Here is a 25,332-nt window from a genome sequence, read left to right as displayed (position 1 = left end):
GTTGGCTTCCTCCTTCAATGAAGGAAGCAAGCCTCATGTTCGCTTTAAGCTGCCTGGCTGCCGGCCGCCATCTTGGCTGACAGTTAATTTACATATCTCCCTTATTAGCCAATGGGAAGGGTAGCGGTCGTACGCCAATTACCATGTTTCTCTTTTATTAGTGTAGATGATTAAATATTTATACAAAGACTACACACACACAGAAGAATTTACAGCCATGAACTTAAAATAACTTACATTACCTCTATAATTTATAATACTACAGAATTAAATTAACTTAAATACCTCTATGAACTCCAAGATCTGTTCAGCAGAGTGATGGCCTTCGTATTCATGAACATTGGACTGGTTGAACACCACTGTAGTTGGATAAGCCTGAATGTTATACTGTTAAGAATGAGAAGACAAATTAAACATGATTTTATACATTTAACCTATTTGTTTCAAATTTATAACCAGTTTGCCTTTATTTAAGTAATAGGATTTAAAAGACCCATTGCTAAATTTCTGGTGACTGAAGAATTTTAGCCTGGACAAAATTTGCAAAAGAATTGGATTCACAGTTGTACTGATGAATACCTAACCCTTACTTACAGGTACTACATAAGACATAAAACCCATAAGCATGAAATGCAGGGAAGTGAGCATGGATAATTGAGCTTGGTCCCTTTTTACTCCCTTGAACTTAGTTTAAGTTGAACATTTTCTACGTTTGTTGCATTTCCTCTTTTGCGATAAGTCTGTAAACTTTTTTTCAAATTTTTTTTAAAAAATTGATTTATAGTCTTTAAATATTCTGAACTGTAAGGCTTTGTCAGTTATATGTGCAGCCTGTTCCCTTAACTTTATAGTGTCTCTTTGGTAATAGTTTTTACATTTAACGTAGTCAAATTCGTTCATATTCATCGATTTTTATATTTAGTTTTTGTGTGTGGAGTGAGAAATTAGTCCTCACACAGATGCCATAAACATTTCATCCTATATTCACTTCCATTTATCTTTTTTAAAAAGTTTGAGTTTTTATGAATTTCACTTAAAATACACACAAAAACAGAACAATAAAGTCTCATGTACTCTTGGGACTACAGCAATCATTTACTCATGGCTTCTTTTTTTAAAAATATGTTTTCATTGATTTTTTAGAGAGAGAGAAGGGAGAGGGATGGAGACAGAAGCATTGAGGAGAGAGAAGCACTGATTGGCTGCCTTCTGCATGATCCCTACTGGGGATCAAGGCCAAAACCTAAGCATGTGCCCTGACTAGGAATCAAACTGTGCTCTCTTGGTTCATGAGTCAACACTCAACCACTGAGCCACTGTGGCCAGGCCCCATGGCTATTCTTAATTCCTCTATACTTCCTTCCACTCTACCCTATCCCAAGATTATTTTAAAGATAATTCCAGATAACTTATCATTTCATTCATAAATATTTCAGTATATTAAAAACATGCATTTCCCCCAAATATAACCACACTACCATTTTCATATCTAAAAATTAACAATTCCTGAAAATAATTAGATATCCTATCAGAGGTCAAATTTCCCCAATTTGCTATTTTTGCAGTTGGTTTGTTTAAATTGCATCCACAGGAAGACTATACTTACATTTGAATGGCATGTCTTCTAAGTCTTTAATCTTCCCCTTTTAATAAATGTGTCCAATAAACTGGTTGTTTGTCTATAAAGTCCTCTACATGCTGGGATTTGCAAATTGCACGCCCATGTTGTCACTTAACCTGTTCTTCAATACACTAAATAGAGCTGATGATTTGATTTAAAATTTTTCCAAGGATATTTTAGGGGGCATTGCATACTTTCATCATGAGGTATATAATTTCTAGTACTTCTTAGAACTGAAGAGTGAATATTAATTAACCCCATATCACATTTATTTTAATTTCCTTCTATTAGCTATACGATTACAAGGAAAGCCAAAGAAAAAAGCTATAGACCTCCAAAAGGAAATATTAAGTTAAAAAAATGAAGATCTTAAATAATTGAAAAATCATATATTTTATCAAGTCAACTAAATATTTTCCTGAGTTTAATAAATAAGACTATATCTGTACTTAACTACATATATTATCATATTTTAATCCATCATAATTTATTGAAATTATTGGTTTAAAAAATTTGTTACTACTCTAAATGTAGATGTATTTTTGAAAAAGTTAAAAAAAATGAAGATCTTAAATAATTGAAAAATCATATATTTTATCAAGTCAACTAAATATTTTCCTGAGTTTAATAAATAAGACTATATCTACACTTAACTACATATATTATCATATTTTAATCCATCATAATTTATTGAAATTATTGGTTTAAAAAATTTGTTACTACTCTAAATGTAGATATATTTTTGAAAAAGTTATTTTAATATCAGATTAATTAGAAAACACTTTTAATACTTTGCCTTACCATGTTACAAAGTCCCTCATGAACTGTACAATCTAGTGTACCAAATTTAAGCTGACCATAAAGATGCTTTGATGCTTTTCGTAACTCTGGCAATAAAGCTCGACATGGTGGACACCACTACAAAAGAAAAAATATTCATAAGTACTGAGCCAAATAAAATGTACAACAAAACTCACATAATTTTTGCAACAAGCAATATAAGTAAGACAAACCACACTTAGTTGTGAATCTTATGCTTGTATATGCTTAATCCTTAGAGGAAAGTACATCAGTTCTCTCTTAGATACAATATGCGGTTGCAGCCAAACTGTACCCATGGTTCAAGGTTATCTAGAAAATGTCTTTTTGCTGTAATAAGAGAAAATCTGACAATACTGAATTTTGACAGATAAAAATAACTTACAGGGGCAAAAAAATCAACAAGCCATGGTTCTTTGTCATTGGCAGGAAAATTTTGAGGTCCAAGTGTGGTAACATGAGAATGAACACTTTCTTTGGCAAAGGCAAGTATATCATAGAGAATCTTCTTTCCTTTGAAATTGAGTAAGAGAAAAGTTAAAATCCATATTCTGCCTTTTATCTATAAAAACATATTTGTATGGAAAGTAATATATTAATAAATAATAATATAAGAATAAACTCTGTTTTGTGTACTCACAAGTATAAACCTACTTTTGGCCACCTCTGTATTTAGAGGGGCAAGAAGGAATGATTACAATGCAGGAGGAAGAAAAATTTTATATGAAGGCACAGAGGAGTGAAAGAACATCATTTTTTCACAGATCCACAAGTAGCTGGAGCTGTAATTATTTGGAAGGGTAGAGATGAGGCTGAAAGAGCCATCAGAGACAGATTGTGAATGTATACTGTTAATTTAACAACTATATACTGAGTTCCTACTATACACCAGACACCATCCTAGGTGCTGGAGATAGAGTGGTGAGCAAAACAGATAAAGTCATTGCTCCTATGCTAAGAAATCTGAACTTTATTTTAAAAGAAATCAGTAGTCAAGGCAGTAAAGTGACATGAGAATGTTCCTAGATGTTCTAGGGCAATAAATGCAAATAAAACAAATAACCAACAATAAAGAAGAAAGGCTATGAGATGGAAAACTGTATCAGAGGATGATACAGTACATGATGGATCTGAAATAAGGCAGCAAGCACAGAAATGAAGAGGAGTCAGAAATATTTCAGAGGTAAAAAAAGAACAGAACTCCATTATTATAACCTGGTCATTCCTGGTCACTTGAAGGAGGTAGCATTTAATGAACTGTAAGCCTAGACTTTGGAGTCAGATATATTTGGATACAAAATCTACTTGACCAGTTACTGGTTTTTGTCATTGGCAAAGTTACTTAGCCTTTCTGAGCCTCAATTTTCTCCCTTGCAGGACTGTTGTGAAGATACAAAATGGAAACACAAAAGTATGCAAAACCTTTAGAAAAATGTTTGCCTTCCAAAAAGTACAGAATAAACAGTCGTTACTATTGGGATTACCTTGCCATTAGAAAAATGTTTGCCTTCCAAAAAGTACAGAATAAATAGTCATTACTATTTGGATTACCTTGCCAAGCAAGCCTTTGTTCACATAGTTCCTATGGCCTAAAGGAACTCACTTCTCATTCTTCTGTATTTGCTTTGGGAAATTGAGCATGCAAATGTCACCTGAATTCAAATATCACCTCCTGACTTATACTATGCAAAAGTCTCTTTGATTTTATTAATTTATACATAATGGCTATTACATTGGTTTTCATATTTGCTTATAGATCTCCTTCCTCTCACCTGTACTAGATATTTTAAGCTTCTTGAGAGTCAAGTCCATGTCTTACAACTTTGCATTCCTAACACCTAACACAGGGCTTAACAGGCACAATGTTAATATCTGTTATTAACTGTGATAGGTAGTAGTTTGCTTGTCTCTTGCTACATTTCACCTTTTCAGGAGAGAGACTATGATGCATCCCAAACCCTAGGAACTGGAACTTCGCTTACATGAATGCAGAGTTGCAATCCCTAACAAGCTGTAATGTAGAAATGTGATTATAAATTCAAGGAAGATGACAAAGCAGTTAATGGAGATGCTTGGTAGTCTAGTGGAGGAAACATCTAAAAGAATGTCTGAAAATTACTCATAATGGTTGAGATGCTACATTTGGCAAACTGGAATGAACACTATAGGTGCTACTTTGGTCAACAAGCAAGATCCTTAAATTCCTCCCTAGCCTAACATGTCACCACAGTTCTTGCTGAAACACTGATCAAGAGTCAAGAATATAAAATAACTAAGTATAATTAAAAATGTCTTTCCTTACAAGAAACAAATTTATTAATAAATAAGAGCAAATTATTTATACATATGTCCATATAAGGTAAAAAGTAAAATTAAAAATTATAGTCAAACCTTGTTTTATTGTGCTTTGCTTTATTGCACATCACAGATGTTGTGTTTTAAAAGTATATATATTAATTTATTGATTTCAGAGAAAAGGGAGATAGAAACATTAATGATGAGAGAGAATCATTGATTGGCTGCCTCTTGCACACCCCACACTGGGGATTTAAGGCCGCAACCCAGGCATGTGCCCTGACCGGGAATCGAACCGTGACCTCCTGGATCAGTGGTTGAGCATAGGTCTAATTTTAATAATCATAACCATTACTTCAAAATAATGTCACAAATTCAGGCACATCCATATTCTTATTTTGTAGTTTATTTGGGATAATGCTATTTGGGATAGGTCTATGCTCAACCACTGAGCCATGCTGGCCAGGAACAGATGTTGCATTTTTAAAAAATGAAGGCAAGAAACTTCACCAATCAAAAAGATTACGATTCATTTTATTGTGGTGATCTGGAACCCAACCCACAATATCTCTGAAGTATGCCTGTACTATTTGAAAATGAAGATACATTTTTTCTCCTTCTTACCATGATGAATTTCATATTCTTTGGTTCCTTGTCCTTTAAATACTGCTAGACATGGTTGAAAAACATAGAGATTGCTACAGATATCTGGTGCAGAGGAACAGTCAAACTTGCCAATCTAAAGCAGAAAGAGAAGGTTTAATTAGATGAAAATGAAATCTTATCCAATCAATTAAATATTCATAAGGGTAATCACAAAATGACACTGCTTTAACAACAGTTTCTAAACAGAAGTTAATAGGCTATAAATACAAGAGATAGAAGTAATTAATTTACATTTAACACTAAAACACAATTTAAAAAAAAAAGCTCCTAGAAAGTTAACAAACCTGAGAAGAAATTTCCAAGATAATATAAAGTTGTTTAAGAAAGCCACCCTTCTAAAAATATAGAGAATATTTATATAATCTTGGGGTGGGGGAGAAAGAAACCTTTTCATGTGAGACCCCAGAAGCAGATAATAAAGAAAAAGATTGACATTTTCATACACTGTAGAAGAAAACTAGTTCTTTAAAATATAACTTTATGTATTAATAAGAAAGCATAGTAGCAGGAAGTTGGGCAGAATACATTTTTCTTACTTGAATATGTTCATTTTTAAGTAGAGTCTTTAGTTTCTTCAACTCAGGATCATTTGAATTTCCATTTTTTCCAAAATGAAAAAATAAGAGCCATCGATGATGAGCCAAACGATCCTTAAAAGTGATTAAAAAAGTTAAAAAGAAATGTGAAAGACAGGAAATTCTGAGTTCTAATCTTTCTTTTTATTCTCTTATAGTTAATTTTAATAATCCTAACCATTACTTCAAAATAATGTCACAAATTCAGGCACATCCATATTCTTATTTTGTAGTTTATTTGGGATAATGCTCTGTAAATCAATTATATAAAATTACAGAAGGATAAAAGTCACTACATTATAAAATATTAAAGTAGACAACTGATTCTACTATAAGTATTTCTGAAGCTGCTTCTTAATTACTCATTGAAAAATATAAATAGTTCTGTAATCAAGAACAAAGTTTCCCATTAGATCCAAAGCGGCTTTGTGATCAAAATCTTGCTTTTATGACATTCCTGAAGCCCTTTAGGACTGGTTAGGTTTTACAAAACTACAGATCCTCCCCATACCACCAGCAGCTCTGTCAATTAGAGTTTAACCTAAAATTGACTGATATATAATCCTTTGAAACTGCTACTTTCTCTCTAGTGATGAATAAACCAAATGTTGGCTAAAATATGAAGACTTAAAATGTTAGCAACATTACTTATCATTATAAAAATATTACCTCTAGTGTGTCTGCTGAAAGTAGTTCAAAATCTGGAAGATTATGCATTATTTCCAAATATATTTCTTTAGCATCCAATGAATTAAGAAACTAGAATAAGAGAATTATATTGTAATTTTTTTAAGTCAACATCCATTTACTTTAGTGTCTTTTTTGTTGTTGTTGTTTCCACAGAAGAACTTTTAAGGAAAAAAGTCACAGAAGTTAAATAGTTTTCAAGCTATTTATTCTAAATGTTAATCCCCCCCCCCCAAAAGTATTATCATATTTTGGCAATTATTAAAAATTGTATAACTGGGCTGTTTTTTAAAAAAGTGATGTAAAACAAATTTCATTATTAGGTGTTTCATTACCTGGAATTGCCTATTAACTGTTCTGTGTGTCCTACAATAATCCTCACAACACACTGGAGTAACTGCATCACGAGGAAAGTGCTATCTTATGTTCAGTTCAATGTTAATGCTAACCATGTTTCATACAGAATGACAATGCTTTACCCATTATTTAAGAATTGTTAAAACACTAGAGTATTTGATGACCCAAGACACTTCATACCCCAACCAATAATTAATAGGAATTAAGATAAGAACTTATAACTAGAAAATGAAAAGGCACCTTATTATAGAGGTTTTCAGAAATAATGTCCAAAAAACCAAACTACCTATGAGTTTTGCAGAGTAAACTATACTGGTAAAGACCTTATTTTAAATATGTTTTAGATCTAGGTCTCATTTAAAATACAAACAAATAACTGAAGAAGGCACACCTCCCTTCTAACACATCACCTTTACTTCTGCCCATATTTCATCCTCAGCATATTTTTCTCACAGAACTATCTGGTGGTCTAATTCTCAATGAAGCAGCTATTACTACAAAGAGTGCAGCAGTGGTTATATCAAGAAAATGTATATGGGTTGACAAAAGTTTAATATATATTTAATTAAAAACCATCCATGTTTGACAATTCAAATACTACTTGAAAGATCTAAAACTCCATTAAAACTTTTAAGAACTACCACTGTATTCACAGCTTAATTGTGCTTGATATGAAACAATGGATAGAAACAATGGGAATAAGAACAGCATAGTCAGCCGAAACCGGTTTTGCTCAGTGGATAGAGCATCGGCCTGCGGACTGAAAGGTCCCAGGTTCGATTCCGGTCAAGGGCATGTACCTGGGTTGCGGGCACATCCCCAGTAGGAGATGTGCAGGAGGCAGCTGATCGATGTTCCTCTCTCATCGATGTTTCTAACTATCTCTCTCCCCCCTTCCTCTCTGTAAAAAACCAATAAAATATATTTAAAAAAAAAAAAAGAAAAAAGAACAGCATAGTCAGTTTTTCCTCCTGGAAATTTGTTTTTCTGTTTTTTTTTAATCTATAGCATAAATATTCTTAAAGCTCTATATGAAATATTTTGTTACCAAAGGCCTTAAGAGGTCAAAACAGAATTCTTTCATGCCTCTGTACTACAGCTCATTCACTTTAGTCACATTCATTATGAAGATTTTGCTAAAAATACTCCGATAGCAGCTTATCTTATCTATATATATAACCCTAATATGCAAATAGACCAAAGGCAGAACAACCGAACAACCAACCAATTGCTATGATGTGCACTGACCACCAGGGGGCATGCGCGCGGAACATGGTGGGCATCGGCCGTGGTGGGATGGTGGAGCAGGTGAGCGGGGGTGCCAGACCAAGGTGGGGGGCCAGTCACTGTCATTGGGGCAAGCCTCTGGTGGTTACTGAAGATTCTTTGCTCCCATGTGCTGCGGTCCTGCCCGGCAGTCACACCTCCCACCGGCACTGGCCCCTCTCACACCCACTGCTGGCGCTGGCCCCAATGGCTCCGCACCATCAGCGGGTGCGAGCAGGGCCAGTGCTGTTAGCAGCGGTGGCAGGAGAGGGGCTGACGGCAGACAGGGGACCGGGGGCCGTGACTGGAGGGGCTGGGCGGGGGCGCAGAGGATGGGCTGAGATCCGCCCCTGTGCCCACCGCAGCCTGGTGGCCCACAGTTCCTTTCAAGGTGCATAAATTCATGCACTGGGCCCCTAAGTCTATACCAGTAAAAGGATAATATGCTAATTAGGGCAGATGTCTTCTGGACAACCTTCCGGACAAAACCGCAGTAGCTGTGAGGGCCAAGGCATCAATTGCTATGATGTGCACTGACCACCAGGGGGCATGCGCGCGGAACATGGTGGGCATCGGCCGTGGTGGGATGGTGGAGCAGGTGAGCGGGGGTGCCAGACCAAGGTGGGGCGCCAGTCACTGTCATTGGGGCAAGCCTCTGGTGGTTACTGAAGATTCTTTGCTCCCATGTGCTGCGGTCCTGCCCGGCAGTCACACCTCCCACCGGCACTGGCCCCTCTCACACCCACTGCTGGCGCTGGCCCCAATGGCTCCGCACCATCAGCGGGTGCGAGCAGGGCCAGTGCTGTTAGCAGCGGTGGCAGGAGAGGGGCTGACGGCAGACAGGGGACCGGGGGCCGTGACTGGAGGGGCTGGGCGGGGGCGCAGAGGATGGGCTGAGATCCGCCCCTGTGCCCACCGCAGCCTGGTGGCCCACAGTTCCTTTCAAGGTGCATAAATTCATGCACTGGGCCCCTAAGTCTATACCAGTAAAAGGGTAATATGCTAATTAGGGCAGATGTCTTCTGGACAACCTTCTGGACAAAACCGCAGTAGCTGTGAGGGCCAAGGCATGGCTGCGAAGGGCCCAGGCTCAGGCCAGCAGTGGCAGCAGCAGCGGGGTAATTAGGGCAGCGCCTTCCCCTGATCCGCCAGGTCGCCTCCCGCAGAGGTAGGCCAGACTGCGGCTTAGGCCGGGGGCCGAGGCAGAGGCGGTTAGGGGCGATGAGGCCGGCAGGGGGGCAAGGTAGGGGCGATGAGGCTGGCAGGCAGAGGCAGTTAGGGGCAATCAGGCAGGCAGGCAGAGGAGTTAGGGGTGATCAGGCAGGCAGGAGAGCGGTTAGGAGCCAGCAGTCCCGGATTCCAAGAGGGATCCTAGATTGGAGAGGGTGCAGGCTGGGCTGAGGGACCCCCCCACCGTGCACTAATTTTATGTACCAGGCCTCTAGTGTATATATAAAAGCCTAATATGCAAAGTGTCCCCTCGGGAGTTCGACCGACAGTTCCATCACTTGCCATGACATGAGTGGACCACCAGGAGGCGGTGCAGAATGAAGGAAGGCCCCAGCCAGCAGCTGGCAGCTATTAGGGACCCTACCCAGGCACGAATTTCGTGCAGTGGGCCTCTAGTAAATATATAAGTGATGAATACACTAGAAACTCATTATAAACCTGTCTGTCTCGGTGTAAAACTTGGTAGTTGTATATATAAAAGGACACTGTACAGTCTCTAAATTTCACCTTCCAGACATATTTAGCTGGCATAGTGTCTTATATTTTTTAAAACGTAAATGCTTTTAGGAGGGATAAGGACTTTAATCCATCACTCCTGGTTATTACATTTCCAGTATGACTCATTTATGTTTTCTAAGATTGATTCTGAGCTTGCAGTTTATATAAAAAATCCCAAAGGCTCACTAAAATATGAAGTTGCATGTTACTGAAGGTAAGACCCTATATTAACTGTTGGCCAGGGTATAGGCAAATGTCATGAACTGATGGCACAGAGTTAAACAAATTTCTGTAGGGCAGTTTGGCAACATGAATGGAATTTAACTTGCCGCAGCTATCTCATTCTAAACAGATAATTGAAGAACAAAAAGATGAATAAGATTGTTCATTACACTGCTTATAATCATCAAAAGTAGAAACAACTTAAATATCTATTAAGAGAGGAATGATTAATCTAAGTATGTCACCTTTAGCCAATGAATTACTATTCAGGGGTTGTTGATAATGATTATATATACACAGGGGTGGGCAAAACTAGGTTTACAGTTGTGACTATGCAAAACATAGTTTACTCTTATATTATTTGTTATTATATTATTTGCATTAATGTGACTATGCAAAACATAGTTTACTCTTATATTATTTATTATATTATTTGCATTACAACTGTACACCTACTTTTGCCCACCTCTGTTTGTGTGCATGGCATGTAAGTACCACATATATTACATTTATATTTCATCAACTGAGATGGGGAAAACTGTGGGTAGAGCAGATTTATTAGGGACTATCAGGAGTACAGTTGCAGATATCCAAGTTTGAGACCTCAATTAATATCCCAGGAGAGATGTTGAATAGGTAGTAGAATGCAGTCTGGAGTGGAGGGCAGAGACCTAGGCCACAGATAAAACCAAAGAGTCATCGGCACCAAGTCCTAATAGTATGCACACCTACGCAGAGTTCTGGAAGGATATTTACCAAAATTTGATGGTGCTGGTCTATTGGTGATTTGGTTTCAGTAAATTTTTCATCTTTCTTTAAGCATTGCTTTACTATATATGAATTTCTGTAATGAGTATGTCTGTTCATCAACATCAAAAAAAAAAAAAGAATTTACAGAAAAGAAAACTAAAGGAAGTTTGTTCTTCTTAGAGTCTTTCTTTTCTTTTGGAGTTCCTCAGAAACTTGTCTGATATCCCATTGTTTATCCCAACTCCTTGATAACTAGCTTGACACTCAGTTTCCTCATTCTTAAAACTAGGGAGGTGAACCATACCAGCAGATCTCCACACCGAGTTTATACCAGAATCTAACAGGGTGCTTAAAAAAAGTAGATACCGGGTTCCAGCCAAACCGACCAATGATCTGTATTTTAACATCAGAAAATATACAAATAAATGGAAACTAATGAAAATTCATTTAACCTAAAAATGTATTCCATACCTTTGAGGTTTGAAAGTATAATAGTTTATGCCAGTTAAAAATAATTCTTATAGCAGACTTTACAAACTGAATAATGTATTAAACAGAATCCCAGAAATTAAATTTGTTCTAGATTATTAAATGTTCCACATTCAGATGATATAAACTGATTCATTTTCTTACTCTTTGATTAAAAAAAAACATATTTAAGTGTGTGCATTCAAAGAAATGAAAATGATTCATACCAAAACATTGCTTTTCTCTTTGTTATTTAAAGTGGCTCCAGGAGGAAAATAGGCAGTAGAACTTGTTGTTATATCCAAACTTGTACAAAGGTTGGCCTGAGTGGCACAGTCCATCCATCCTACATTAACAAGACCATCCTAAAATAGAAAGAAACAACAATGAAAACATAGGTCCTGTTGCAAGTGGAAGACCAAGTTTCCCCCCAAAGGGAGCTTCAACAACAAAGTATCAAAAACAAAGACTACTTCCCAACCATTATATGATGAGAGCTAACTAAATAACAAAAATAACAAACAAAACAATAAAGTTTGGAAATGATAAAAACACTAATATATAACTCTTTGGTTAAAAAGGACTTCATAATTAAATTAAAGAATACTTAGCAGTGAATGACAATGAAAGCACCACATGCCAAAATTTACTGAACACAGTTCATTATTAAAAACCTACAACTATGACTACATTTATCAGAAAATAAGAAAGATTACAAATAAGCGAGTTAAATGTTCAAAAAACTACCAAATACAATATCTGAAATCCGTTTTTAAATGTGTGTATGTGTGTGGTGTTTGTGTTTTTTTTTTGACATGGCTATATGCTAGTAGTCTTACAAAATAATTGATGCTTACCAACATGCCACTAAGCCTGAGACGTGTCTGTGAAGTCAAACAATCTGGAAGGAAAAAAATAGCAAGCAATTTCAGTTCTATTGAGTGTATACTTTCATTTGCCTTTTCACGAAGCTATCATGCTGATTCAAAGACAATTATTTGAGCTCTACTGGTAAATACTGAAATCTTTATTTACTAGGTAACTACTGTGGTCAAAGTCTCATTCTACACACATAACACATTACCTCTCTCACTCACTCACTAATTCTTTTATTCCTCCCCCTTAGAATCCCAGGATTTCCAGCTAAAGAGAAAAGGAGTAATTTTCTCTCAAGCATTCCTTTAGGATCTTACTCTCAAATTTCTCTGATCAATAATCCCCTTTACCTAAGATATCTCACAATTTTGGAGAAATAACATGTAATGAACTTTTTTTGATAAAAATATGCAAAAATCCTTAAAATAAGATAAAATAGCCTCTTCATTATTTTTATAAAAGTTCTGTAAATATGAATACTAACAGTAAATGAGATAACTTTGAAGAAAGGGAGCTGTAGCATCACAGAGCCTAGAGAGATATGTAAAATCTCTAATTTCAAAAGTTTTTTCATGTGTAAATGGACAAAAATTTGTGCATTAGGCCAAAATGAATAAACTCCTCAAGGATAGATTAAATTTAAGGGTGATTTTATTTTCAAGGCAATACCTCCTCAACATGGCAGCATAAAGGCTGTGAGGTGAAGTTTCAGGAAAAGATTCATGTTGGGATTAAACATATGAAAAGATATTAATGAATTAGAATATTTTTTTCTTTTAAAATATTTTTATTGATTCCAGAGAGAAAGGGAGAGGGAGAGAAAGATAGAAACATCAATGATGAGAGATTGATTGGCTGCCTCCTGCATACCCCCTACTGGGGATCGAGCCAGCAACCTGGGCATGTGCCCTGACCCGGAATTGAACTGTGACCTCCTGGTTCATAAATCGATGCTCCCACTGAGCCATGCCAGCTGGGCTGAATTAGAATATTCTGTAATACTGGGACCAATTTTTAAGCAATCACATGGCTTAAATACAGTTTATAGTTCGTGGTTTGACAGGTTGGGTATTTTCAACTTAATCTACTGAGGGAAAGGTTCCTAGAAATAGAAAGTTGTCATTTTCAAATATATAATGTTATGAGGTAACCATGTATACATATTTATATGCATAAGTATGAGGCAATGTCAATAACTCCAAAAATTATTATTTTGGGAGGACTGTATCTGTAAATGACTGTTTTTGCAAACTGATAAATATGTACATCTGTGACTATCTGAACATATCACTTACTGTGAATATAATTAGGCTGAAAAACTTGCCCACTGAACAGAAACCATAAACGATACTTTAAAAAATTAATAATTTTAAAACCTCCCATGTGAAAAATAATAGAAAGAAAAATATTTATTAAGTAAAAAGTTATAACCTTGTATATAAATTGTAGTTTGGAGTACTGAACAATCAATTATAGTAGCATACTCAAGATGGTCACCTAGCCTAAGGATACATACTTCCAGTTATAAGATTAGCAAGTCCTGGGGATCTAGTGTACAACATGTAGTGATTATAGCTAATAATAGTATATTATATGCTTAAAAGTTGCTAAGAGAGTACATCTTAAATGTTCTCACTACAAAAAAGAAATGGCAATTATTTGACAGGAAGGAGATGGTAGCTAATGCTATGGTGGTAATCATTTTGGAAGTGTATCAAATCAACATATTGACCCCTTCAAGTTACACAATGCTATTTAATTATATCTTAATAAAGCTGAAAAAGTAAAAAAGATTGTCATTTAAAAATTATATGTCATGGTCTCTTCATAACAAAATAATGAATAAATTACCTCCTCCTTCGGAACAGAATGTTATCAGCCAGCCAATACCAGAGGCAAAAGCAGTTTGTATTGCGTTAACAAAATTTCCTTAAAAGAAAATAAAGCAAATTTCTGATCACTTGTTACTTGATAATGAAAACAGTTTTCTGAATTTTTTTTTTCTCTCCTAATTTCACCCTCTTCCAATCCACTCTGAGTAGTCAGGAATTTCTAAAAATCCTTTTGAGTATGTAGAATTCATTCACCAGCTCTCCATTTTTTTTTCCCACCACATAAAATCTAAATTCATTATTTCATTAGGAAACTCAAATTGGTAAGATCTACCCTTGCAGCCAGCCATATTTCTCCCCAAGCCACTAATGCATTACACATCCTTCTGTTAGAGTCATGAAATACTGCCAGTTTCCCAAATACACAATGAGCCTTTAAGGCTTCCTCTTCGTTTTCATGACAGATTGGGTCTGACCTCATTCCAGAAGCATCTACTAACCTTTTCCCATTCCCCACCTGAGTTTCCTTATCCTTCATGCTTCCATAAGCTTACCTTTACCATCATAGTTACTATGCTGAATTTTAATGGTTTACTAGTGTCTTTCTTGACAAATAAAGAGGTCCCTGAAGGCAGGGGCTATTTATTTTATTACTGCAGCCCTAGTATTGAACATAGTTTCAGAGACAATAAATGGTATTCAATGAATACCCTTTAGATGTGAACACCATCATTTCATGGGTAATACATAGTAGTTAAAATAGCCCATCTAAAAACATTGAAGAATTAAAAGCCTAATATTAGAAGAGTTTTTAAACTTTAAAATTAAACTGGATAGGCAGGAATTTACTGCCCGATATAGTATACTTATGAAAGCAATAAAACACTTGGTTTGCTAAACATTTAGTTGCATTTTGAAATTTGCCTTTTCCTCTAGCCCCACCTCATATCTATTTCCCATATCTTATTGTTTTAGTTTCTGTACACATATAATTCATTTGTTAAATGCCTACTATTTAGTAGTGGTCAGAACAAAACACACAATTCCCTTCTAAAAGCATCAAAAAAGTATTTTAAAATTTCAATATGATGACCAAAATATTAATACTGCCACTGAAAAACAAAATATAAATTTCAAAGGAGCCTTAAAAATCAAGCAAATTAAGAAAATAAAATTACCGGCCCACAGTTCTGTCACTGAGCTTCTGACATGCTGCATGGCGAAGCTCACCAAGCTGTCCTTTGATCTGTCACCATGGTATTTCACTGCAGCCTATTGGTTTTTTAATAAAAAGGGAAACATATTTTACTTTTTCTTTTAAAAACACCACTAAAAATAATACTTTTGATTCTACATTATTTTGAAAAACACAGTAAGATCTGCCTCTTAAATGTACAATGTATCTCCAAATGATATACTGAAAATCTTGATTGTATAGATTTCAAGGAAGACATTTTAATAATACTATTTATAATTTTTGTTTCAGTTTTATCACTTAAGACTGGGAAAAAAGCGACATCAAAATTTTATCTTCAATGAGACAATACCTGAAAATACTTTGTAAACTATAAAGAAGAATATGCGCATATTGGTTATACTATGTTCTTTAAGATAGAAACAGAAATTGGCAATCATTTAATTTTGAAAGTCATCATTTGACCATTGAATGATGTGGGTTGAACTGCACGGGTCCACTTATACTTGGAATTTTTCAATTGGTCCACTTCGTTTTTAACTGTCTGCAGTTCAAACTCCTGTGAAGGGTCAACTGGAGATTGGGAATCCGTGCATGCAGAGCGCTCACTTGAGTTACACGCATTTAAATTTTTTTAATTTTTTTATTGGTATCAGAGAGGAAGGGAGAGGGAGAGAGAAACATCAATGATGAGAATCATTGACCAGCTGCCTCCTGCACATCTCCTACTGGGGATGGGCATGTGCCCTAACCAGGAATCAAACCATGACCTCTAGTTCATAGGTCGACCGGGCTATGCATTTTTCTATAGGCGCCACTAACCTCTATGTTATTATTCCAAGGTGAACTGTAAAGGCATCTAAAAGTATTTGTAATACTCAAAATGTTTATTATGACTAGAGATGAGTTAGACAGTACCTAAAGTAAAACGTAAATACCAAAGCATTCTACAAATTCTCATCTTGTGTTTTCTCTAGTATTTTCTTTATCATAAAGTTCCCCAAATTTAAAAACTGCTAACTTTATCCCTTACCATTCCAGACCTAAATATGAAGAGGCTGGGATAACTGTTCACTCCTTTCATTCGGCAAAGCATTCTATCATCGCCACAGTTAACGGCTCCAATTCGAAGTAATCCATCCACTTCTTTAGCAAAGTCTCTCCACTATGAGAAAAAAGGAAACATAAGTATTTCTCTGAACACTTCCCTTGAACATTCTTCAAGCTATACATACTTAAAGACTATTTTTAGCAAATAAAACCATAAATATGTGAAAATACATAATTATTACTGATAGCTATAATTGCTGTTAATAGCAAAATCCCAATATATTAAAAAACTCAAATAACAGATCAATTAGAAATAATAAAACTTTAATAATCAGGATGTAAAAAATACGTACTGTGGGAGCTAAATCATGACAGTGTGAACATCCTGCAGAGTAAAAGTTCACAAACCACAGTTCTCCAGAATTAACAGCAGCATCTAAAAGTACATGAAACCAAAACAACTTAGAACTATTTGCTGAGGTTTGTGCATAGTTCGGTTAAAAAATTTTTGTTGTGATCAGAAAGAAAAAAAGTCATACATCTTTCATACTGCCTTTATCAATAATTTTCTGCACAAAATTTTCTATAAAAAAATGTACTTCAACTGTCAAATACCTTTTTAAAGAAACTCTTCGAAGCCCATACTTGTACAAGCAGCAGCCTTGAACTGCTTAATACCATCTCACCATGAAGCTGTAAAAAGAAAGGCAGCAACAGCCAAAGCTCATGGAAGAGTTTGTGTGGGTGAGAGAAATGAAGAAGAAAAACAGTAAGAGACTGAACTGAGATTTAAGCTCTTCTACTATCTGCAGCATAAGTTAAACATGGGGTCAATCAATTCTGACAGTTATTTCAAATTCTGAAAGAATGAAATAAGAGGCCTAGACAATGTAGTAAGGACTCTGGGATTCAATTTAATCTTTGCCTTAAGACATTTCCCTTGGAAAACTGCATTATTTGAAAAGTATCAAGATTTTTAATAATTCAAAACATAAATACTTATTTTGTAAAATAATAGAACTGAACACCACATAATGTCTAGCCAACAATACATTATACATTATAATCTGAAATTCGTGCACTCAGGCGGGGGTGGGGGTGGGGGTCCCCTCAGCCTGGCCTGCTCCCTCTCGCAGTCCAGGAGCTCTAGGGGGATGTCTGATGGCAGACATTTCCCTTGGAAAACTGCATTATTTGAAAAGTATCAAGATTTTTAATAATTCAAAACATACTTATTTTGTAAAATACTTCATAACTGTAATTTTGCTACTGTTATGAATCGTAATGTAAATATCTGATATGTAGGATGTATTTTTCAGGGGTCGCGACCCACAGGTTGAGAACCGCCTAAGCCACAGGGAGTGGGCCTTAGCTGTTAGTCGGTCATCCTTAGTGCTGCCGCAGAGGAAGGAGAGGCTCCCGCCGCCGCTGCTGCGCTTGCCAGCCGTGAGCCCAGCTTCTGGCTGAACAGCACTCCCCGTGGGAGCACACTGACCACCAGGGGGCAGCTCCTACATTGAGTGTCTGCCCCCTGGTGGTCAGTGTGCATCATAGCGACTGGCTGTTCCACCGTCAGGCCAAAACCAGCTCTCCGACATCTCCTGAGGGGTCCCAGATTGCAAGAGGGCACAGGCCAGGCTGAGGGATCCCACTCGTGCATGATCGGCGTTGGGGTGGGATGCGGGTGGTTGGCCAGCAGGAGGGACTGTGGGAGGGCTTCAGGGCTTGTCCAGCCCATCTTGCTCAGTCCTGATCGGCCGGACCCCAGCAGCAAGCTAACCTACAGGTCGGAGCGTCTGCCCCCTGGTGGTTAGTGCACATCATAGCAAAGAGTTGGGCAGCCTTAGTGTATCATTAACATAGTACGCTTTGATTGGTTGAACGGTCAACTGGATGACTGAACACTTAGCATATTAGGCTTTTATTATATAGGACTAGTGGCCCTTTGCACGAAGATTCGCACAATAGGCCTTCCTTCCCCTGGCTGCTGGCACGGGTTTTCCTCCGGCACCCAGGACCCAGGCCTTTGGTCCAGCCGCAGCAGCGAGGCTTGGCTTCTCCCAGCCCCTCCTTTTCTTTTTTTTCCAGCTCCTCGAGCGGAGGCCAGGACTGGCTGGAAGCCTGGGTTGCCCTGGCGACCCAGGCCCCCAGCCACTCCTTGAGAGGAGCCCAGGCCCCCAGCCCCTCCTTGAGCAGAGCCCAGGGCTGGTGGGAAGCTTGGCTTCCTCTGTTGCTGGGAGCAACCCAAGCCTCCTGCTCGCTCCAGCTCCGTGGCCACCTCCATCTTCAGTCTTCACTCAGTGCCTATGTATGCAAATTAACTGCCATCTTTGTTGGGTTAATTTGCATAGTCGCTCTGATTGGCTGGTGGCCGTAGCGGAGTGACACCAATTTGCGTGTTTCTCTTTTATTAGTGTAGATAAGATAATCTTATATAAGTCAACAAAATTTATTCATTTAAAAATTTTAACAATGTAACATTTAAGATAAAAAGGTGAAGACAATTTGCTTTTGGCTAAAGTTTCCATATAATTTCACATCAAAATCAGTGAATTTTTAAAGTTTCTTAATTATAAGAAGTATAGTAAGACATCAAAACATGCATACTATTATAAGTATGTGTAACTGATTCAGGTTAATTAGTAACATGTGTAAGACTCAGTATTCACCTACATTTCAATTACAAAACACACAAGCCTATGGGAAGAATAGTTAACCCATACATTATAGACAAGGTGTATAATTTAGAATTTTATCAGCTGTTCTTTGACCTTTTGCATGATTTGTATTACACTGCATATAAAATTTGGTTTTAGGCTTTTTTTCACTTAACATAATCTGAAACATTGTAAAAATATTTTAATAATGTGGAAAATAATGATGTAGAAAAAAGAATGATCTTGGTTCATTATAATTTCAAATGTGCCAATCAGACACAAACACACATGCATAGATGTTGAGGATATTGCTTAGTACCCCTTCCAAGATTTCAATTCATGTGATGCTGTAAAATGTGAGGAATAATTGTAGCTACTGCACAGGGAAGTCATTAAAGTTCATTAAGACAATGGAAGGAAAGTTGATGATAACTGTATACCCATAAACTTACCAAATTCTCTTCTATCCAATGTTATGATTTCAGGATCATCATCATAAATACCTAATTTTAAAAGTCCATAAAAATTATAAAATTAAAACTTCATCATAAAAGTAAATTGCCACATTTAAAATAGGTTATTTACTCTTGTTTTAATCATCAAAATCAGATTACTAAACCTCAAAGTTGAAAAGTATGCAACAAACTAAGAGGGAGACCTAGAGTACACAAAACCACTGCTGGTACCTTTAAAGAATGATCGAGATATTAGTTTCTGATATGGATTGTCATAGGTGTGTGTGTTTGTGGGATTCCCAATATTCACAAAATTTTATCTTCACAGAAAATTCCTACTATGTTTTTTTAAACTTTTTCTTTTGAAATAGTGGTACAGACTCTCATTTACCTTTTCCCCAAGCTTCCCCTAGGTCCGTGGTCGGCAAACTGTGGCTCTCGAGCCACATGCAGCTCTTTGGCCCCTTGAGTGTGGCTCTTCCTAAGCCGTAGGAGTACCCTAATTAAGTTAATAACAATGTACCTACCTATATAGTTTAAGTTTAAAAAATTTGGCTCTCAAAAGAAATTTCAATTGTTGTACTGTTGATATTTGGCTCTGTTGACTAATGAGTTTACCGACCACTGCCCTAGGTGATATGTTACATAGTTTTAGAACAATATCCAAACCAGGAAATTAGCACTGGTACATTACTGTTAACTAGACTACAGACCTCATTTATTTTTCAATTATATGTTTTTAATAAGTGGCATCATTTAAAATTATATTCTATGGCTTAAAGTTTTATAATTAAAATACTTACAGAGGTAGAGACAAACTTATTAAGTAAATATAAATTTTATTTACCATAATAATTAAAACCAATGTGAAAATTTCTCAATACCATTATGAAACATCCAAATAATATTAGTGATGGATATAGACCAAGGTTCAGCAAACTTTTTTCTATAGAGGCCAGTTAGTAACTATTTCAGGCTTTGTGGGAAATATAATTTCTGTCACAACTACTCAAGTGTGAAAGCAGCCATAGACAATATGTAAATAAATGAACATAACTGGGCATAACTCAGAAAATTGCAGTTTGGTTCCAGACCACCACAATAAAGGTAGGATCAAAGGTAGTTGTAATCTTTTTGCTGGTGGAGGGTCTTGCCTTCAATTTGTAAAAAATGCAAGACCTGTGAATCCCAATGAGATGAGGTATGCCTGTATCCAATAAAACTTTACAAAAATAGGTGGCAGGCTAGATTTACACTGTGAAATGTAAATTGCTAACACCTGAAATAGCTATCATGCTGTAGTGAATATACCTGAAAATAATACTTAGAAAAGATAGTCTTAAGAAACATATATAATAGCTATAAATTGAAAATATTTTAGTTGAATATAAAGGCATACTTCAATTCTTATCCTACATTTGAGGTTAATTAATGATCTAAGACAGTGGTTCTCAACCTTCTGGCCCTTTAAATACAGTTCCTCATGTTGTGACCCAACCATAAAATTATTTTCGTTGCTACTTCATAACTGTAATGTTGCTACTGTTATGAATCGTAATGTAAATATCTGATATGCAGGATGGTCTTAGGCGACCCCTGTGAAAGGGTCGTTCAACCGCCAAAGGGGTCACGACCCACAGGTTGAGAACCGCTGATCTAAGAAGAGAAACATTAGGTACTTGAATGCTCCCTCTTGCCGTGATACCTGCTTACTCTCCCTTTCCCTTGATTTTTAAAAAATACATATTTTTATTGATTTCAGAGAGGAATGGAGAGGGAGAGAAACATCAATGATGAGAGAGTCACTGATTGCCTGCCTCCTATACACCCCTCGCTGGGGATGGAGCCCACAACCAGGCATGTGCTCTGACCAGGAATCAAACTGTGACCCCCTGGTTCATAGGTCGACACTCAACCACTGAGCCACGCCAGCTGGGCTTTCCCTTGATTTTTTTTTTCCCCTTGATTTTTTACCATCTCTGCTCTTACCTTATTTCTTATTCCTATCAACACTGTAAACAATTATTAAAGATGGCATTTCTACTGAAGTGACCACTATTAAACTTAAAAGAAACTAGCTTTTCTTGGAAAATATGCTGCTGTAAAAATCTTGAAAAGCTTCAATATTTAACTTCTAATGTATTTTTAAATTAAACAGCAAACCTTATTTTACAAGCATTTAACAAGATTATGACCCAAATACCTTCATATCTGTTCAGATAATAGCTATCACCTGATTTTCCTTTTGAATAACACTCTTATGTTACATTAAAAAGAGTCAAGGTGAAACGTATTAACTACATAAGCTAAGTGGTGAAACAAAATTAATTTTCTGAATTTATCCAAATAAAAAACAATCATTTCATAAGGTATATCATATTATCTTACCAAAATCATAACGATAATAATTCCAGCTTTCATACTGGCCTCCTTCTTGATTATCTGCAAGTCCCTTTTCTCCATATTTGTCATACTTTTTTCGAAGATCTTCATCTTTGAGTACTTCATACGCTCTATTTATTTTTAAAAAATCACTATGTGCATTTGGGTTATTCTATTAAAAAACATTAGATATAACATTTATTTCAGATACATAATCAAGTATCTTCAGAACCTGTATCTAGATTTAATTTAATCCTGAGATTTTGGGGAGAATAGATATCCAAGTTAGGAGTAGTAGTACAATATGAAGTGGGTTATCATGCATTAAAATAAAAAAGGATTTTTTAAGAACGGCAATCTTAAAAAAATGAGAACTGATGCCTCAAAAGTCTGATTGATAGGTGTGTTTATACAAGGTAAGTCATTCCTTCTAAGAAATGCAACTGAGAAAAGGCCAACTTATGAACCCTTGAAAAGCCTTTGTATTTGTTAAGCGTTATCTGTTGCCCCTAAAACAATTACAAAGAAATTTGTAGGTTATTTTGCTATTTGAGGCAAAACTAATATATTAACTAAATAAAAAGTATGTGCCCCAATCCATCAGATAATTACTAGTAAATAAAAACTAGTATCAGAGTAACGACTTAAAACTGGATTGGAAATAGTCCTTATTTGTTACTGGTTCAATTGGTTTTTGAAGAATGCTTTCATCCAAATAATACTTAGTTGTAGGTCTACCATTTTTCATATGGAAACAAAAAAAAATCGAATTCTGAAATTTCAAAGAAAAATAAAAATCCTATAGATAGAATACAGCCCAGCCAGTATGGCTCAGTGGATTTTTAAAAAAAATATATATTTTATTGATTTTTTACAGAGAGGAAGGGAGAGGGATAGAAAGTTAGAAACATCAATGAGAGAGAAACATCGATCAGCTGCCTCCTGCACACTCCCTACTGGGGATGTGCCCGCAACCAAGGTACATGCCCTTTACCGGAATCGAACCTGGGACCCTTGAGTCCGCAGGCCGACGCTCTATCCACTGAGCCAAACCGGTCAGGGCAGCTCAGTGGATTTAGCATTAGCCTTCGCTCCAGGAAGTCACGTTTGACTCCCTGTCAGGGCACACACCAGGACTGGCTTTGGGCTGATCCCCAGGTGGGGTTTACAGGAAGCAGCTGATAGATATTTCTCTCCCTCTGCCTTTGTCTCTATCTAAAAATCAATAAAAATATGTTAAAATAGCAGAATACAGGTTCTGGGGAAAGATTACCAAGTAATGAGAGTTTTAGAAAAATACTGATTCTAGTGCTCAGCTTAATGCAATCAAAATGAAATAATCCTTTAAAAAATTCTATCTAGAAAGTAGAAAATTAGAACCTATCTTTCTCCTTGATGAATATCAAATCTCAATAAAAAATTAATTAGGTGAATTATAAACATATCAAAAGAATTAAAATTAATTCAGTTTTGAAAGATTACATTATGGGACACATAATCAAATATTTATGATTAGAATTAACTAGATGTGGTTGTTCTCAAGTTTTACTTAAAATACTTTCTGACTCTGGTCTTAAACTTGTGCATGGGAGAAAATAGTGAAATAGTAATAGCATGCTATTAATAGCATGCCATTTTTACCAAGACATACTCTCTAACTTCTAAGAAAATAATTTTTTTTACTGCTTTAAAATACTTGATCTTAACCTACTTTACTAAGAAAACTACTTCACAGACATTGCCTGCTTTGGGATTAACATCTGTAGTAGAACTGTTGGAAATTTAGTTTTCAAATTAAGAGGTAATTGCAGTTTTGGTACTGACATGTCTTTACATTGTTCTAAACAGACACTTTTGCTTATTATGTTTTTAATACTTAAGTTGAATTACAATTTTTGACATGTGAATGTTCTTAAGCATTTTGAGCACATATTATTTAAACTAATTTAAGTAGATACTCAAAGTTACTAACATGCATTAATGAGATATGTTTAAAAAGAAATTTTTACCTACCGGGTTTTTATCAGGATGAAGCTTCAATGCTAACTTCTTGAAAGCTTGTCTTATTTCTCTACTGCTTGCAGTTTTGGATACTCCAAGTAAACTGTAAAAATCCTGATCTGTGTCCACTACAACAGCCATATACACTATTAGAAAGCAGAGAATGACCCTTTTCAAGTCTCCGACATAGTCATCTTTATTTAACCAGACTCCCATTCTTTTTCTTATACAAGTTCTGCTTTAAGTGAACATTAATATACACCGCTGGTTCCGGTTGATGTAACATGCAAGGTTGAGAACTTCTGTCCACATTACTCCACGGGTGACTCAAAGATCATAAAATTGTCTCCCAAATGTTAATCTAAAGAGAGGAAACCAAGTAGTTAAAATACATTTAAAAAACACCCAAAAAACACCCCAAACCCAGCAATAATACTACTTATTAAATAACATGGTCAGCAATACAATCTCCATTAAATAGTGAATCAGAGTGAGTGCCCCGGGCTCTCTTATTTTGGGGCCCCTTTCGCTGCTTCCACATCCAGGTATGCAGATTTGTGAAATCACCCAAGAGATGGCAGGTACACGGTGAAAGCTAGTGCGTGGTTGTGGCTAGCCAGAACATTTTATAAGCTCAGCAAATTGTTCTGTTCAGCAGCAGAAAACAAGGCGGGGGGGACTGTTCCTTCCTTTTTCTCCCCTGCTCTAAGCATTGCCCTTTTGTAATACCACTTCCTTTTTGGCTACTGCTTCACCTCTTTAACGCTATCCAGTTTTCATTTTAGTCAGATTTCACTTGTAGGGAATATCCTTTGGGGGGTGGGGACCAGAAAGGACAGGTGCCTTCCAGGGGGTCTGTTTTGTTATACAACCCTTCCAAAAATGGCAGCGAATTTTTATTGTTATAATAGACAACTTCCATAGTAGGCCGTCTTCTCCCGAGTTTTCTCAGAAGGTGCTTACATTACATAGAAGTAGAGACTATTTTATAATAGTAGAATAATAACTACAAGCTAACAGCGTGACTTTATTGCAAAGCTTACGTTTGGTAGAAACACAAATAGAAAAAGAAAAAGAAGGGAGTCAGTTATCAGACATGCTCCCTGGTGTAGGGGGGAAATAAGGTCAGATCACATTTACACTTGTACACTTTCCTCCCAAAGATCTCATCATGCTTAGAAAAAGCTAACCTTCCCACGCATCCTCGGGTTCTTTCTTCGTTTAACCCTAAATGTCCACTTAAAACTGTTGTCCTGACCTGTGAATCACTTCTAACCCCTCCTTTTCATGCCACCAAAAAGCACCTTTGCAAAAGACAGCGATGTATATGAACAAATATCCATACTAGACCACAACGACTAGGAAAAAACAGAGCATATTCTCAAACGCCGCTCGAGCGGCCCGAGCCCGGCAGGTCCCAGCGGGGGTGT

At 36.4% G+C, this 25,332-nt stretch overlaps 1 protein-coding gene across 2 annotated transcripts in view; it reads right to left on the bottom strand.

Moving 5' to 3' along the window:
- DNAJC10 (DnaJ (Hsp40) homolog, subfamily C, member 10) overlaps positions 1 to 25,320 on the bottom strand; it is a 37,584-nt gene extending 12,264 nt beyond the window's left edge. Inside the window, exons 1-16 of one of the 2 annotated variants that reach the window (XM_005857659.2) lie at positions 25,207 to 25,320; positions 23,915 to 24,263; positions 21,908 to 22,073; positions 19,517 to 19,567; positions 16,761 to 16,843; positions 16,391 to 16,522; positions 15,341 to 15,434; positions 14,182 to 14,259; positions 12,312 to 12,355; positions 11,682 to 11,819; positions 6,646 to 6,735; positions 5,938 to 6,051; positions 5,360 to 5,474; positions 2,826 to 2,953; positions 2,423 to 2,539; positions 286 to 387 (exon numbers count right to left, since the gene is read on the bottom strand). In XM_005857659.2, coding sequence (XP_005857721.1) covers positions 286 to 387; positions 2,423 to 2,539; positions 2,826 to 2,953; positions 5,360 to 5,474; positions 5,938 to 6,051; positions 6,646 to 6,735; positions 11,682 to 11,819; positions 12,312 to 12,355; positions 14,182 to 14,259; positions 15,341 to 15,434; positions 16,391 to 16,522; positions 16,761 to 16,843; positions 19,517 to 19,567; positions 21,908 to 22,073; positions 23,915 to 24,118 — 1,656 coding nt within the window. In that variant the 5' untranslated portion in view covers positions 24,119 to 24,263; positions 25,207 to 25,320. The remainder of the gene's footprint in view (positions 1 to 285; positions 388 to 2,422; positions 2,540 to 2,825; positions 2,954 to 5,359; positions 5,475 to 5,937; positions 6,052 to 6,645; positions 6,736 to 11,681; positions 11,820 to 12,311; positions 12,356 to 14,181; positions 14,260 to 15,340; positions 15,435 to 16,390; positions 16,523 to 16,760; positions 16,844 to 19,516; positions 19,568 to 21,907; positions 22,074 to 23,914; positions 24,264 to 25,206) is intronic. The other variant, XM_014546528.1, reaches the window with a different exon arrangement.
- Between the last annotated feature and the right edge of the window lie 12 nt (positions 25,321 to 25,332).

This window comes from Myotis brandtii, unplaced genomic scaffold (genome assembly GCF_000412655.1).
Source record: "Myotis brandtii unplaced genomic scaffold, ASM41265v1 scaffold112, whole genome shotgun sequence".
Lineage (NCBI taxonomy): Eukaryota > Metazoa > Chordata > Mammalia > Chiroptera > Vespertilionidae > Myotis > Myotis brandtii.
This window is presented reverse-complemented; position numbering and strand designations above follow the sequence as displayed.